General features: G+C 40.3%; 1 protein-coding gene across 1 annotated transcript in view; it reads left to right on the top strand.

Moving 5' to 3' along the window:
- Positions 1 to 13943, top strand: part of VWA8 (von Willebrand factor A domain containing 8) — a 373132-nt gene that overhangs the window by 99051 nt on the left and 260138 nt on the right. The window contains exon 14 of the mRNA XM_052649893.1: positions 845 to 958. Within this exon, the coding sequence (XP_052505853.1) occupies positions 845 to 958 (114 nt within the window). The remainder of the gene's footprint in view (positions 1 to 844; positions 959 to 13943) is intronic.

Raw genomic sequence — 13943 nt, 5'->3', positions numbered from 1 at the left:
TACATTAGCTATTTAATTTTCACAGCAATACTGTGAGGTTGGTGTTACTGCCCTAGTTTTATACAAGATAAAATTTTAGACTGGTGGGTCAGTTCTCTCCCTCCCTGTCATTCAACGGATAAGGCACAGGGCTGGGACTTGCGCCCACGCCTGAGTGCCCATGCTGCTGACCTCTGCAGTGTGCAGTCTCCCCTCTCCTCAGGGTTCACTGAGCGGAAGCCTGTGGGGCAGTTGCACAGCGAACATCAGGAAACCTTAGTGGCTGGTGTAGGATCTGGAACAGCACTCTTTAAGCTCTGCAGCATCTGGAAGACAATGCTATTTGAGCTGTGGACTGCTAGGTTCCATCACAGTTGGTATCTGAAATAGCACTAGTTATTTCTTTGTGAAGATTTTAGACATTCTAAATCCTGTAATTGCAAAGATAGAACTATTTTGATAATACTATGCCTTAAAGTGTTACCTTAGACTCAAGGGAGTATGTGCCAATTGCTCATTCATTAATATTTACCTTGTGGTTATCCTGAATCACTCATTCAGCTGTTGCTTTTCATTTCCCTCCTCCGTCCCCTTTCCAGCTCCTTCTCCTCCTCCTCGTTCTCCCTGTTCACATCTAGTAACCGTGACTACTGCCCTCCAGTACAGAAACCAACTGTTTTTGCCAAGTATAACAGCACTAGCCAACTTAAAATATCAAAAAGTGCATTTTGAGTCTAACAAAATAGTTAGACTCAATTGCCAGTAATAATAGAAATGACTAAAATGTTACCTGACTGATTCTACCTCTAATAGCTTCAACATTTAAACTGATTCGTTTGTTTCCTGGCCTTCTGCTGTCCATTAGGCTGATCCATGATCGGGAGCTAAGCCTCTATGACGGCTCCAGGCTGCTGAGAGAGGATAGGTACACGCGCTTGAAGGAGGAGCTGCAAGTGTCTGATGAGCAGCTACAGCAGAGGTAATTGGGGTATACTACTCTTATTCTTCTTGTCAAGAGCATGTCTTAAAAAATTATTCTTCTAAACCTAGGCTCAAACCAAGATCACTTTGAACGGCTTAATAATTTGGTGTCCTAGACAAGATCTTATATGCACACTTTTTAAAACTTGAGTTTGCTCTCCAAGATGTACTCTGTAGGGCTTCCCTAGAGGCTCAGAAGTAAAGAATCTGCCTACAATGCAGGAGACCCAGGTTTGATCCCTGGGTCAGGAAGATCCCCTGGAGAAGGAAATGGCAACCCACTCCAGTACTCTTGCCTGGAGAATCCCATGTGCAGAGGAGCCTGGCAGGGGGGCTGCAAAGAGTTGGACACGACTTAGCAGCTAACACATGTACTCTGTACTTTCAGCTTACTTTTATGGAAGTGTTTGAACATTTTCTGAGAGCATTAGCTTTAAGAAGATAATTCCTCTTCTGTTGTCCGAGCAGTTCAATTTTGGCCCCAAATTTTGTATCATTTTGGAAAAAACAAAAAGGGTCTCACACTTAGCTGTGCCTACCCTCCAAGAAAGTGATCAGTTACTTTTGGGGTTTGTCACCTGATGCAAGAGTGCCCTTTGTGTCTTATTTAAACATTTCTTCCAGAACTGTGGCAACCAAATTCAATGTATTGGATCCTGGGTCAGGAAATCAAGTGAAAATAGCTATGAAAGACATTTTGGGACAATTGAAAACGTTTACATGTTATTGAATTAATGTCAGTTTTCTTAGGTTTCATAATGGTATTGTGTTTATGAAGGTGTTAACCTAAAACAAACAGGCCTCCAGTTGTTTCTCCAACAAAAATGGGTTTATTTAAGAGGTCTCTAACCATGGGGAGCCACGTGCATGTCCTTATGCAACAAGAAGAGGAGGAAGGACTCATCTAAAAGGGAAAAAGAAAGTCGGAAGAGCTATAATGATCAGAGTCCATTGGTGGAATTGAGGGTTGGAAGTGTAGTGTCTTTTCATTCTATTCCCAGCAGCAGCCTAACAGTCTTTCATTGGCTGAGCTCTTGCCAGGCAAGAAAAGGAAGGTTTTCTTCTTCCTGTTGACCCTACTATTGTCTGTCACAGGGCGTGAGAGCTCCCCCTTCTGGCTTCCTGACTTCTTAATTGAGTTTTCTGTTTATTGATTTTTTTACAAAGGAGAACATTTCTATTCCTAGGACCCATATTCTGAAGTATCTAAGGGATAATGTCAAAAGATGCCTTCAAGTTATTTCCAAACGTTTCAGGGTAAAAAAGATGTGATGAATGGATTTAAATGTACCACACAGAAACAAAGAGCAAAGGAGAGCAAGAACACAAAGCGGTGAAGTCTTAACAATTGGTGAAATGTAGGTGAAGGATATTTGGGTGTTCACATTCTATTCTTTCAAATTTCCTATGGGTTTGAAAATTCTTTTAAATTTATTTTTTAATTGGAGGAAAATTGCTTTCAAATGTTATGTTGGTTTCTGCTGTACAACAGTGTGAACCAGCCATGAAGAAGAAGTGAAGTGAAGTCGCTCAGTCGTGTCCGACTCTTTGCATCCCCTTGGACTGTATAACCTACCACGCTCCTCCATTCGCGGGATTTTCCAGGCAAGAGTACTGGAGTGGGTTGCCATTCCCTTCTCCAGGGGATCTTCCCAACCCAGGGATTCCACACTGAAGGCTGACGCTTTACCATCTGGGCCACCAGGGAAGTCTGAATCAGCCATAATGATACACATATGCCCTCTCTTTTGAGCCTCCCTCCCACTCAGCCCTCATCCCACCCGTCTAGGTCATCACAGAGCACCAGACTGGGCTCCCTGTATTACAGAGCAGCTTCTCTCCGGCTATCTGTTTTACACATGGCAGTGCATGCATATTGATGCTACTTTCTCCATTCATCCCATTCTCTCCTTGCCCCACTGTGTCCACCAATTCACCTCTACACCTGCATCTCCATTCCTTCCCTGCAAATAGGTCCATCAATACCTTCTTTCTAGATTTCATGTATGTGCGTTAATACACGATATTTGTTCCTCTCTTTGTGACTTCAGTCTGTGTAATAGGCTATAGGTTCATCCACCTCACTGGAACTGGCTCGAATTTGCTCCTTTTTTATAGCTGAGTAACATTCCACTGTATATATGTACCACGTCTTCTTTGTCCATTCATCTGTAGATGGACACCTGGGGTTGTTTCCATGTCTTGGCTGTTGTAGATAGAGCTGCAGTCAACGTTGGGGTACATGTGTCTTTTAGAATTGTGGCTTTCTCAGAGCATGTGCCCAGTCGTGGGGTTGCTGGGTCGTATGGTAGATTTATTCCCAGTTTTTTAAGGAATCTTCATACTGCTCCCCGTATGGCTATATCAGTGTACATTCTCAGCAACAGTGTAGAGGGTTTCCTTTTGTCCACATCCTTACCAGCATTTATTGTTTGTAGATGAGATTGGCTGTCCCCGCTGATTTTGAGGGCCAGCCTGCTCCCCGCTATACCCAGAGTTCATGCCTAGTGCCCTAAAATCTTCAAATTAAGAAGTTTCAAAGAAAATATTTCTTTCAGCTGCATACTGTGCTTTCCTTTAGAAGAGATCTAGCAATTATAAGTAATTTTCTGCCTCATTACATTTCCGTGGATATCTTCACATAATTAGAGATTATTATTAGTACTTTGGGGAATTCCCAGTCACTTAATTGAATCTTACTTGATTGAAGCCACTCCTTCCCCTAAAGAACTTGCTGCCATATTTAAAACAATGAAATCCAGCAAATGCTAATTATGTGTGTTTCTTATTTTGTTTATGTTTTATCCTTGGAATTTTTTCTTAGACAGAAAATATTTAATCTTATTATCTCTGTAAAAATTCGCTTGAACCTCAAGACCATTCAGGTATGACCTAAATCAAATTCCTTATGATTATACAGTGGAAGTGAGAAATAGATTTAAGGGCCTAGATCTGATAGATAGAGTGCCTGATGAACTATGGAATGAGGTTGTGACATTGTACAGGAGACAGGGATCAAGCCCATTCCCATGGAAAAGAAATGCAAAAAAGCAAAATGGCTGTCTGGGGAGGCCTTACAAATAGCTGTGAAAAGAAGAGAGGCCGAAAGCAAAGGAGAAAAGTAAAGATATAAGCACCCGAATGCAGAGTTCCAAAGAATAGCAAGAAGAGATAAGAAAGCCTTCTTCAGTGATCAGTGCAAAGAAATAGAGGAAAAGAACAGAATGGGAAAGACTAGAGATCTCTTCAAGAAAATTAGAGATACCAAGGGAACATTTCATGCAAAGATGGGCTCAATAAAGGACAGAAATGGTCTGGACCTAACAGAAGCAGAAGATATTAAGAAGAGGTGGCAAGAATACACAGAAGAACCGTACAAAAAATATCTTCATGACCCAGATAATCATGATGATGTGATCACTAATCTAGACCCAGACATCTTAGAATGTGAAGTCAAGTTGGCCTTAGAAAGCATCACTATGAACAAAGCTAGTGGAGGTGATGGAATTCCAGTGGAGCTGTTTCAAATCCTGAAAGATGATGCTGTGAAAGTGCTGCACTCAATATGCCAGCAAATTTGGAAAACTCAGCAGTGGCCACAGGACTGGAAAAGGTCAGTTTTCATTCCAATTCCAAAGAAAGGCAATGCTGAAGAATGCTCAAGCTACTGCACAGTTGCACTCATCTCACACACTAGTAAAGTAATGCTCAAAATTCTCTAAGCCAGGCTTCAGCAATACATGAACCGTGAACTCCCTGATGTTCAAGCTGGTTTTAGAAAAGGCAGAGGAACCAGAGATCAAATTGCCAACATCTGCTGGATCATGGAAAAAGCAAGAGAGTTCCAGAAAACCATCTATTTCTGCTTTATTGACTATGCCAAAGCCTTTGACTATGTGGATCACAATAAACTGTGGAAAATTCCAAAAGAGATGGGAATACGAGACCACCTGACCTGCATTTTGAGAAATCTGTATGCAGGTCAGGAAGCAACAGTTAGAACTGGACATGGAACATCAGACTGGTTCCAAATCGGAAAAGGAGTACGTCAAGGCTATATATTGTCACCCTGCTTATTTAACTTCTATGCAGAGTACATCATGAGAAACCCTGGACTGGGAGAAACACAAGCTGTAATCAGGATTGCCGGGAGAAATATCAATGACCTCAGATATGCAGACGACACCACCCTTATGGCAGAAAGTGAAGAGGAACTAAAAAGCCTCTTGATGAAAGTGAAAGAGGAGAGTGAAAAAGTTGGCTTAAAGCTCAACATTCAGAAAACGAAGATCATGGCATCTGGTCCCATCACTTCATAGGAAATAGATGGGGAAACAGTGGAAACAGTGTCAGACTTTATTTTTTTGGGCTCCAAAATCACTGCAGATGGTGACTGCAGCCATGAAATTAAAAGATGCTTACTCCTTGGAAGAAAAGTTATGACCAACCTAGATAGCATATTCAAAAGCAGAGACATTACTTTGCTGGCTAAGGTCCGTCTAATCAAGGCTGTGGTTTTTCCTGTGGTCATGTGTGAATGTGAGAGTTGGACTGTGAAGAAGGCTGAGCGCTGAAGAATTGATGCCTTTGAAGTGTGGTGTTGGAGCAGACTCATGAGAGTCCTTTGGACTGCAAGGAGATCCAACCAGTCCCTTCTGAAGGAGATCAACCGTGGGATTTCTTTGGAGGGAATGATGCTAAAGCTGAAGCTCCAGTACTTTGGCTACCTCATGCGAAGATTTGACTCATTGGAAAAGACTCTGATGCTGGGAGGGATTGGGGGCAGGAGGAGAAGGGGACGACAGTGGATGAGATGGCTGGATGGCATCATGGACTCGATGGACATGAGTCTGAGTGAACTCCGGGAGATGGTGATGGACAGGGAGGCCTGGCGTGCTGCGATTCATGGGGTCGCAAAGAGTTGGACACGACTGGGAGACTGAACTGTGAACTAACACGGCTATTGCCTATCCTCAGATCCTTCTAGCTCAGTAAGTGGTTTGGTTGAGTGTTTAGGGAGGCAAATTATAAAGAGCCCTCTCATATCATACCTTGGGCTTATGACATTCAACTACTGTACCTTATTTGCCTGTGACTCACCTATCAGGGAGCGGTTGCATTTTCAGGGAGACGAATCAGAGCAGCTGGGTTTCCCTCAGGACTTGAGGGGCATTGTCTGCTCGCCAAACGTCCAGGAAACGGCAGCCCTTTTCCATGGAAGGAACCCAAGTTCTCCCTCATGGTCACAAGCAGTTTTACAAATGAACATACTCTCAGGAACGAAGTGGCCCCAGGCTTCACATTCAGGATTTGACTCAGACTGGTTGATAGTGCTTCTTTCCCAAAGCGTCCTGTCTTCATCACTCTTGATTTTCATCATTCCCGTGAATGAAACCAGGCTCGGTTCTGTCTCCAGAAGTCACTCTGAAACCAGTGGAGACAGATCATAGCACTGCTTACTTCCTTCACTTATTTTTCAAATTTTTGTTAAAGTTTTTTTTTTTAAATTATTGTTAAATATGCATAAAACTTGAGCCAGGGAGTTTTTCAAAGCTTTTCTGGAAAAATACTGGTCCTCTGTTCTGTGTCCTGGGACACTTCCCTGTTGCTTCTTCCTCAGAGACTACCACTTGCAACTCTGAGCTGTTTCTTTGGATACTTACCTCCATGTCACTAAATAGTAAACTTTTATTGACATTGCTTGATTCGTTTTTCAGTGTTGGGCACTGCCCGTTGACTTCCTTCCATGGAAAATTACAGTTTAGGTCTCTTCCACCATCCTTCTTCCCACTGCACGTGCATACCTCCCATCTGCCATTCTTCCTAAATATTAGGTAATAGTTTCGTTTGGAACTTCGTTCAGTGTTTGCATTATTGTGATGGCACAAGGACCGTACACTGCTGACTCATTCAGTAGACTATCGTTATTTTTCTCTTTTTACATATGTTCTGTTTTTCCTAAAGTTAGTATTTGCCTACATATGAAGAACAGCAGATATATAAATAAAAAATTAAAATGCAGCTTTAAAATATTACAATAAAGATGTCTACATAATGCTATGGGAACCCAGATAAAGAAGTGACTTTCTTTTCTTTTTTCTTATTGAGTTCAGTTCAGTCGCTCAGTCATGTCCAATTCTTTGCGACCCCATGGACTGCAGCACGCCAGGCTTCCCTGTCCATCACCAGCTCTTGGAGCTTACTCAGAGTCATGTCCATTGAGTTGGTGATGCCATCCAACCATCTCATCCTCTGTCGTCCCCTGCTCTTCCCGCCCTCAATCTTCCCCAGCATCAGGGTCTTTTCTAATGAGTCAGCTCTTTGCATCAGGTGGCCCAAGTATTGGAGTTTCAGCTTCAGCATCAGTCCTTTCCATGAATATTCAGGACTGATTTCCTTTAGGATTGTGATTGGATCTCTTGTTAACTCAGAGAAACTTATTAGTGAAGGCGAGTTTCTTTAAAGAGTTGGCAACTATAAGTTTATATTTTATTTGCACCAAAAAAATAAGTGTTCCAATTTGGCTTGACTTTTTATTTTTAAGACAACTAGTATATAATCCAAGAAAGTATCCAGTTATTATACAAATATTTGTGTGTGTGTGTGTGTTAATTGAACTGTAGTTGATTTGTAATATTATTTTCAGGTGTACAACTTAGTGATTCAATATTTCTACAGATTCTGCTCCATGTAAAGTTATTATAAACTATTGGCTATATTCCCTGTGCTGTATGATGTATCTTTGTAACTTATCTTATACATAGTAGTTTGTACATCTTAATCTTCCATTTCTGTCTTGCTCCTCTCCACTTCTCTCCCGGCTGGTAACTACTAGTTTGTTCCCTGTATCTGTTGTATTCATCTGTTCTCTTGTTTTGTTTGTTTGTTTTAGACTCCACAAGTGGAAACATACAGCCATGTGTCTTTGTCTAACTTCCTGCACCTAGCGTAATATTCTCTAGATTCAGTCACATTGCTGCACATGGCAGTGTCCCATCCTTTTTACACGGAATAATATTCCAGTATGTGTGTGCCACAGCTTCTGTATCCGTTCATCTGTTGCTGAGCGCTTAGGTTGTTTCCATATTGCGTCTACTGTAATTAATGTTGCTGTGAACATTGAGGTCCATGTATCTCTTCAAATTAGTGTTTCCATTTTCTTGGATTATATACTTAGGAGTAGAATTGCTGGATCGTGTGGTAGTTCCATTTTTAGCTTGCCTTTTTTTTTTTTTTTTTGAGGAACCTCCATATGGTTTTCCATAGAGGCAACCCCAATTTACATCCCACCAGCAGTGTACCAGGGTTCCCTCTTCTCCACATCCTCAGCAACATTTGTTGTCTGTGGTCTTTTTGGTGATAGCCAGTGAGACAGGTGTGAGAGGGTATGTCACTGTAGTTCCGATTTCCATTTCTCTAACGATTAGCCATGCTGAACATTCTTTTCAGGTACCTTTTGGCCATCTGTAAAACTTGTTTGGAAAAATACTTACTCACAACTTCTGCCATTTTTCAGTCAGGTTATTTGGTTTGGTTTTGTTTGTTATTAAGCTGTATGAACTGTTTGTGTATTGTGGATATTAATCCCTAATCAGACATACCATTTGCAAATACCTTCTCCCATTCCATAGGTTGCCTTTTTGTTTTGTTAATGTTTGCTCTGGGTTGTCATAAATGGCCTTTATTATGTTGAGATATGTCTCCTCTATACCAATTTTGATGAGAGTTTTTTTTTTTTATCATACATGGATGTTGAATTTTGTCAAATGCTTTTCCTGCATCTATTAAGATGATCGTGTGATTCTAACCTTATTTTTCTTGATGTAATATATCACATTGATTGATTTGTGGATATTTAATCATCTTTGCATCCCTGAAATAAATCCTTCTTGATAATGGTATATAATCCTGTTTATATATTGTTGAATTTGGTTTATTATTATTTTGTCAAAAAATTTTGCATCTATATTCACATTCTTCTGTATTGAATTTGGTTTGTTATTATTTTGTCAATAATTTTTGCATTTATTTTAGCATCTAATATTCTTTTTTTGTACTGTCTTAGTTTGGTTTTGCTATAAGGGTAGTGATGGCCTTGTAGAAAAAATTTGTGTTCCCTTATCTTTAATTTTTTGGAGTAGTTAGAGAAGAATAGTTATTAGCCCTTCTTTTGATAGAATTTCCCTGTGAAGCCATCTGATCTTGGACTTGCATGGGAGTGTTTTGAATACTAATTCAATTTCACTACTAGTGATCAGTCTGTTCAGATTGTCTGTTTCTTCCTGATTCAGTCTGGGAAGATAGTATCTGTCTAGAAATTCATCCATTTATTCTAGTTATCTAATTTGTTGGCATGTAACTGTTCATAATACTCTATTATGTTTTTTTAGCCTCTGCGATATTGGTTGTAACTTCTCTTTAATTGCTTATTTTGCTTATTCGGGTCCTCTTTTTTTTTCCCCCTAGATGAGTCTGACTAAAGGCTTATCCGTTTTGTTTATCATTAAGGAAAAATAGACTGCTCTCGGTTTCATAGATCTTTTCAATTATTTTTTGGTGTCTGCTTGTTCTCTCTCTGATTTTTTTTCGCTTTCCTTCTGCTGACTTTGGGCTTTTGTTCTTTTTCTAATTCTGTTAGATGGTAACTTAGGTTTGAGAATTGTCCTGTTTCTTGGGGTAGGCTGTGTTGCTATGAACTTCCCTCTTAGAACTGCTTTTGCTGTCTCATATAGATGTTGGAAAGCTGTGTTTTTATTTTCAGTTTGTCTTGAGATATTGTCTGGTTTCGTCTTCAGTTTCTTTATTGACCCATGGGGTTTTTTTTAGCAGCATGTTCGTTAGTATCCACGTGTTTGTGTTTTCCCATTTCTTTTTTCAGTTAATTAGTTTATAGCTGTAGTGGGTCTTTGTTGCTGTGCGTGGACTTTCTCTAGTTGCAGTGAGCAGGGCCTGCCCTCTAGTTGGCAGTGCAGAGACTTATCGAGGCGGCTTCTCTTGTTGTGGAGCATGGGCTTAGTTGCCCTGTGGCAGGTGCAGTCTTCCCAGACCAGGGGTGGAACCCGTGTTCCCTGCATTGGCAGCCAGATTCTTAACCACTTCTACTTCCCTGCGCCACCAGGGAAGACCCTGTTTCTCTCCATAAAATTGATTCGAGTTTCACACTGTTGTGTTTGGAAAAAACGCTTGATATAATTTCTATCCTCTTAAATTTGTAGAGGCACTTTGCCTGTTGTCTGTATCTCCTCCTCTCAGCACATTCAGGCACATCAGGTATCCTATCAGTTTCATCTTCTGTCCCTTTCATCCTTCTCCCGGGGCGTGTTAGGACTCGCCCTGATTTGGACTTGTTGCTCTCCATACGCGCAGCGTACACGTCATCCCTCTCCACTCCCACGCTCCAGTTTCCGCTGGTGTCTCTTCTGTATGTATCATCAGTTAGGTGTTGAGCCTCCTGGGCTGAACTTCTCTTTCTTTCTCTTACATTGTATGAATTTATCAGGACTTTATTAACTTTTCAGAGGCGGGTTGTCTCAAAATGAATTCTCCTCTCTGTCCAAAGTATTTCTGCCAGTTGACAGCCTGGTTCCTTTCCTTAACAGTGTTCCTCATTTTTTTTAACCAGAGAAACACACTGTTTTCTTAGAATAAACATGTTGTCCTTTAGGGTTATAGTAGATTAGATTCTTCCTTTCAGCCACTTGACTGTATCTGTCCAGGCTGTTTTCATTTGGTTGAGTGTGGGCAGCTCCACCGAAAGGACATACCATAGCATGAAAAGTGGGAAATTTGTGTCCTGTGAGAAAATTAATTTGTTTCATGAGTTGTTCTTGTAAGTAATATGACCCATTGTCATATTACTTGACAAGTAGCTTGAATTGACCTTGTGTTCTGTCCGTATCGAATGTCACTCGTGGCATTAGCATCTGAACTATGAATTAGAAACTCATAACTCAAGTCTTCTATCCTTTCGTTCCATACCTAAGCATAGGGCTGAGGTGCAGCTAAGTGATTATTATTTCTCTTCATCTTTAAATAAACTCAGCTATTAATACTTTGTTTCCTTGTGGGGAATTCGAGATAGAGAAAATGATCAAAGGTAGAGTGAAAGGAAGTCAGATTTAGGCTACTTTGCTTCTAGACCCAGTTTGGTAAACTTAGATACATTTTGGCTTTCAGATAGGAACAATTTTCATATTTGTGTTCAGCAGGAATCCTTCAGTTACAAGTAACAGCAACAAAAGAACAACCTTAAATTGTCACAGGAAGGACTTTGGTGGTATCACGTGTTCAAAGGAAGGGAGAGGATGCACTTGGGTCTTAGGAAAAAACTGGAACCGAGGACTGTAATGTTGTCCGGGCCCTCTCATGCCCTATACTTCATCTCTTTGTTTCAAATGTCACAGTATCTGATACATAGTAGAACACTTAGTAAATGTTTTGGAATCACGAATAAATCTTAACCCAGAACAAATTCTAGAAAACTCAAGGTAAAGTGAGTTCATCCAGTTTTCACAGTTTGGTAATTTCATCCAGTTTTCGATAACTTTATGAGTTAGCAATGTTTTCTTTTATGAACCTACTAATTAAGACTACTTTGCTCTTAATGACAAGTCTGATAATATAGAGTCTCATAATTACCAGCTACTAGCAGTGAGCTACCAAGCCTTTCAACTTCATAGTATGAAACCTAGTTTCATTACAATTATATTCCACTCCTCTGCTGACCTTCTTTGTGTTCCAATTTCACCATATACCTCAATCGTTTCTGTAGTGCTCTGCAGGTATTCTTTGCAGCTAATGACATAGTTAAAGAAATGTTAGACTTTCCTTCTAGTGCAGGACACCTGGGATACCGTGGACATCGGGGTTAGAAATAACATCATGGCCGCGCTCACCAGACACCATGCCAGCATTTCCCACAGGAAGTAAGGACCAAAATAGAACTATTTCCTTTGATGGGAAAAATTTCTTTGGGGAAAGGAGGAGTACAAATACTACAGGCTTCTAAATGTGTCCCTTCCTGCTGCTGGTCAGAGCCTAGATGAGGGTGGGTGAGAACCTCCGTGAATTACCACGTTTATTTTACCAAAAATAGGCTTCTGGTTATCTCAGGAAAGCAATAAAGATTAGAGGCCTAGTCTCAGTTGTAATTATGTATGCTCTAATGTTTTTGTATTTTTATTGAATATTTTTTATTGATTATGATTAAACATTGAAGACAGTTTATAGTCTTCCAGTTTCTATTAATCACTTATGGACTGTAAGTGGACATTGGACACAATCGTCAATCTGTTAGATTTTACTCTTACTCACGTTTGAAGGTAGTTAGGATCGAGCATTCTCTCCTACTTCCCCTTGAAACCTCAGGATCTCTTTGCTGGAAAATTAGTCTGTGTACATTTTTAACAAAATTCAAGTTAGATCCAGGATTTTATGCCCAAGTCTCTGTGTTTGATTCTCAAAACAAAGTGCTATTAGCAAATTCTGATTTTGAAAAATAATCCTAAACATTTTTATGGTCAAGGAAAAGTTCTACACCCTGTGCTTATGAAGGGTCTGTGGTGGTGGTGGTTTAGTCATGAAGTTGTGTCCAACTCTTTGCACCCCATGGACCGTAACCTGCCAGGCTTCTCTGTCCATGGGGTTTCCCAGGCAAGAATACTGGAGTGGGTTACCATTTCTTTCTCCAGGGAGTCTTCCCGACCCAGGGATCCAGTGCATTGCAGGCAGCGTCCTGCATTGCAGGTGAATTCTTTACCACTGAGCCACCAGGGAAGCCTTATTACTTATTATTGTATGTGTTGCTTTTGTCTTTTTATACACAAATGTATCACATGTTTGATACAACAATGCACCTTCACTCAAAAACTCATTCAAGACCAGATTTAGACTAGCTGCTCTGCTCTTAATGAAAAACCATATTCTCACTTCTTATCACTTACCTTTGTTTTGTCCTTGCCAACAAAGGTCTTCAAAAAGTTTCTTGCAGTGATGGTTATTAACAGCAGCAATACATTTATCTATTTAACTATTTACTTATCTGTCACACTAGACATTGTGTGGTATAAAGACAAAGTAGGAGTCTGCTTTGCTACATTGCAAAGCAGGGGAAATACAGACTGTGTACAGACCTGCATAACCTCCAGGTTCTGAGTTGGAACATTAGTATTATAGTGTGAAAGGCCAGTTACAAAATCCTTTTCCAGTTCATGATTAATATCTTTAGAAAAACCTTCTATGTTATTGTTTCAGGTTCTTTAACATACACATTTGACAAAAATGTAGCATATAATTTCTGTCAGAAGATAGAAATTTATTGAAGTTTTGGTTTTATTAATAGCATTGTAATTCAAATATATAAATCTGTATATTTACAGTGTACAGTTTGATAATTTTTTATATTTTATACACCTATGAAACCGTCACCACAATCAAGATAATAAATACCTCCATGATCTCCAAAGTGCTGTCAGACCCCTTTTTAATCCTTCTCACCACCCTCTCTCACCCCAGGAATCTGCTCCCTGATAATTTATATAACGTGCATTTTCTCAGTTCAGTTCAGTCGCTCAGTTGTGTCCAACTCTTTGTGACCCCATGGATGGCAGCACTCCAGGCCTCCTTGTCCATCACCAACTCCTAGAGTTTACTCAGACTCATGTCTGCTGAGTTGGTGAGGCCATCCAACCATCTCATCCTCTGTCATCCCCTTCTCCTCCTGCCTTCAATCTTTCCCAGCATCAGGATCTTTTCAAATGAGTCAACTCTTCGCATCAGGTGGCCAAAGTATTGGAGTTTCAGCTTCAGTCTCAGTCCTTCCAATGAATATTCAGGACTGATTTCCTTTAGAATGGACTGGTTGGAGCTCCTTGCAGTCCAAGGGATTCTCAAGATCTTGTTTTCTCCAACACCACAGTTCAAAAGCATCAATTCTTTGGCGCTCAGCTTTCTTTATAGAAAATTTTCTATATGCATTTTTCTGG

Source organism: Budorcas taxicolor, chromosome 12 (assembly GCF_023091745.1).
Source record: "Budorcas taxicolor isolate Tak-1 chromosome 12, Takin1.1, whole genome shotgun sequence".
Lineage (NCBI taxonomy): Eukaryota > Metazoa > Chordata > Mammalia > Artiodactyla > Bovidae > Budorcas > Budorcas taxicolor.
Note: the sequence above shows the minus strand (reverse complement) of the source record. Positions and strands in the feature narration are given on the sequence as shown.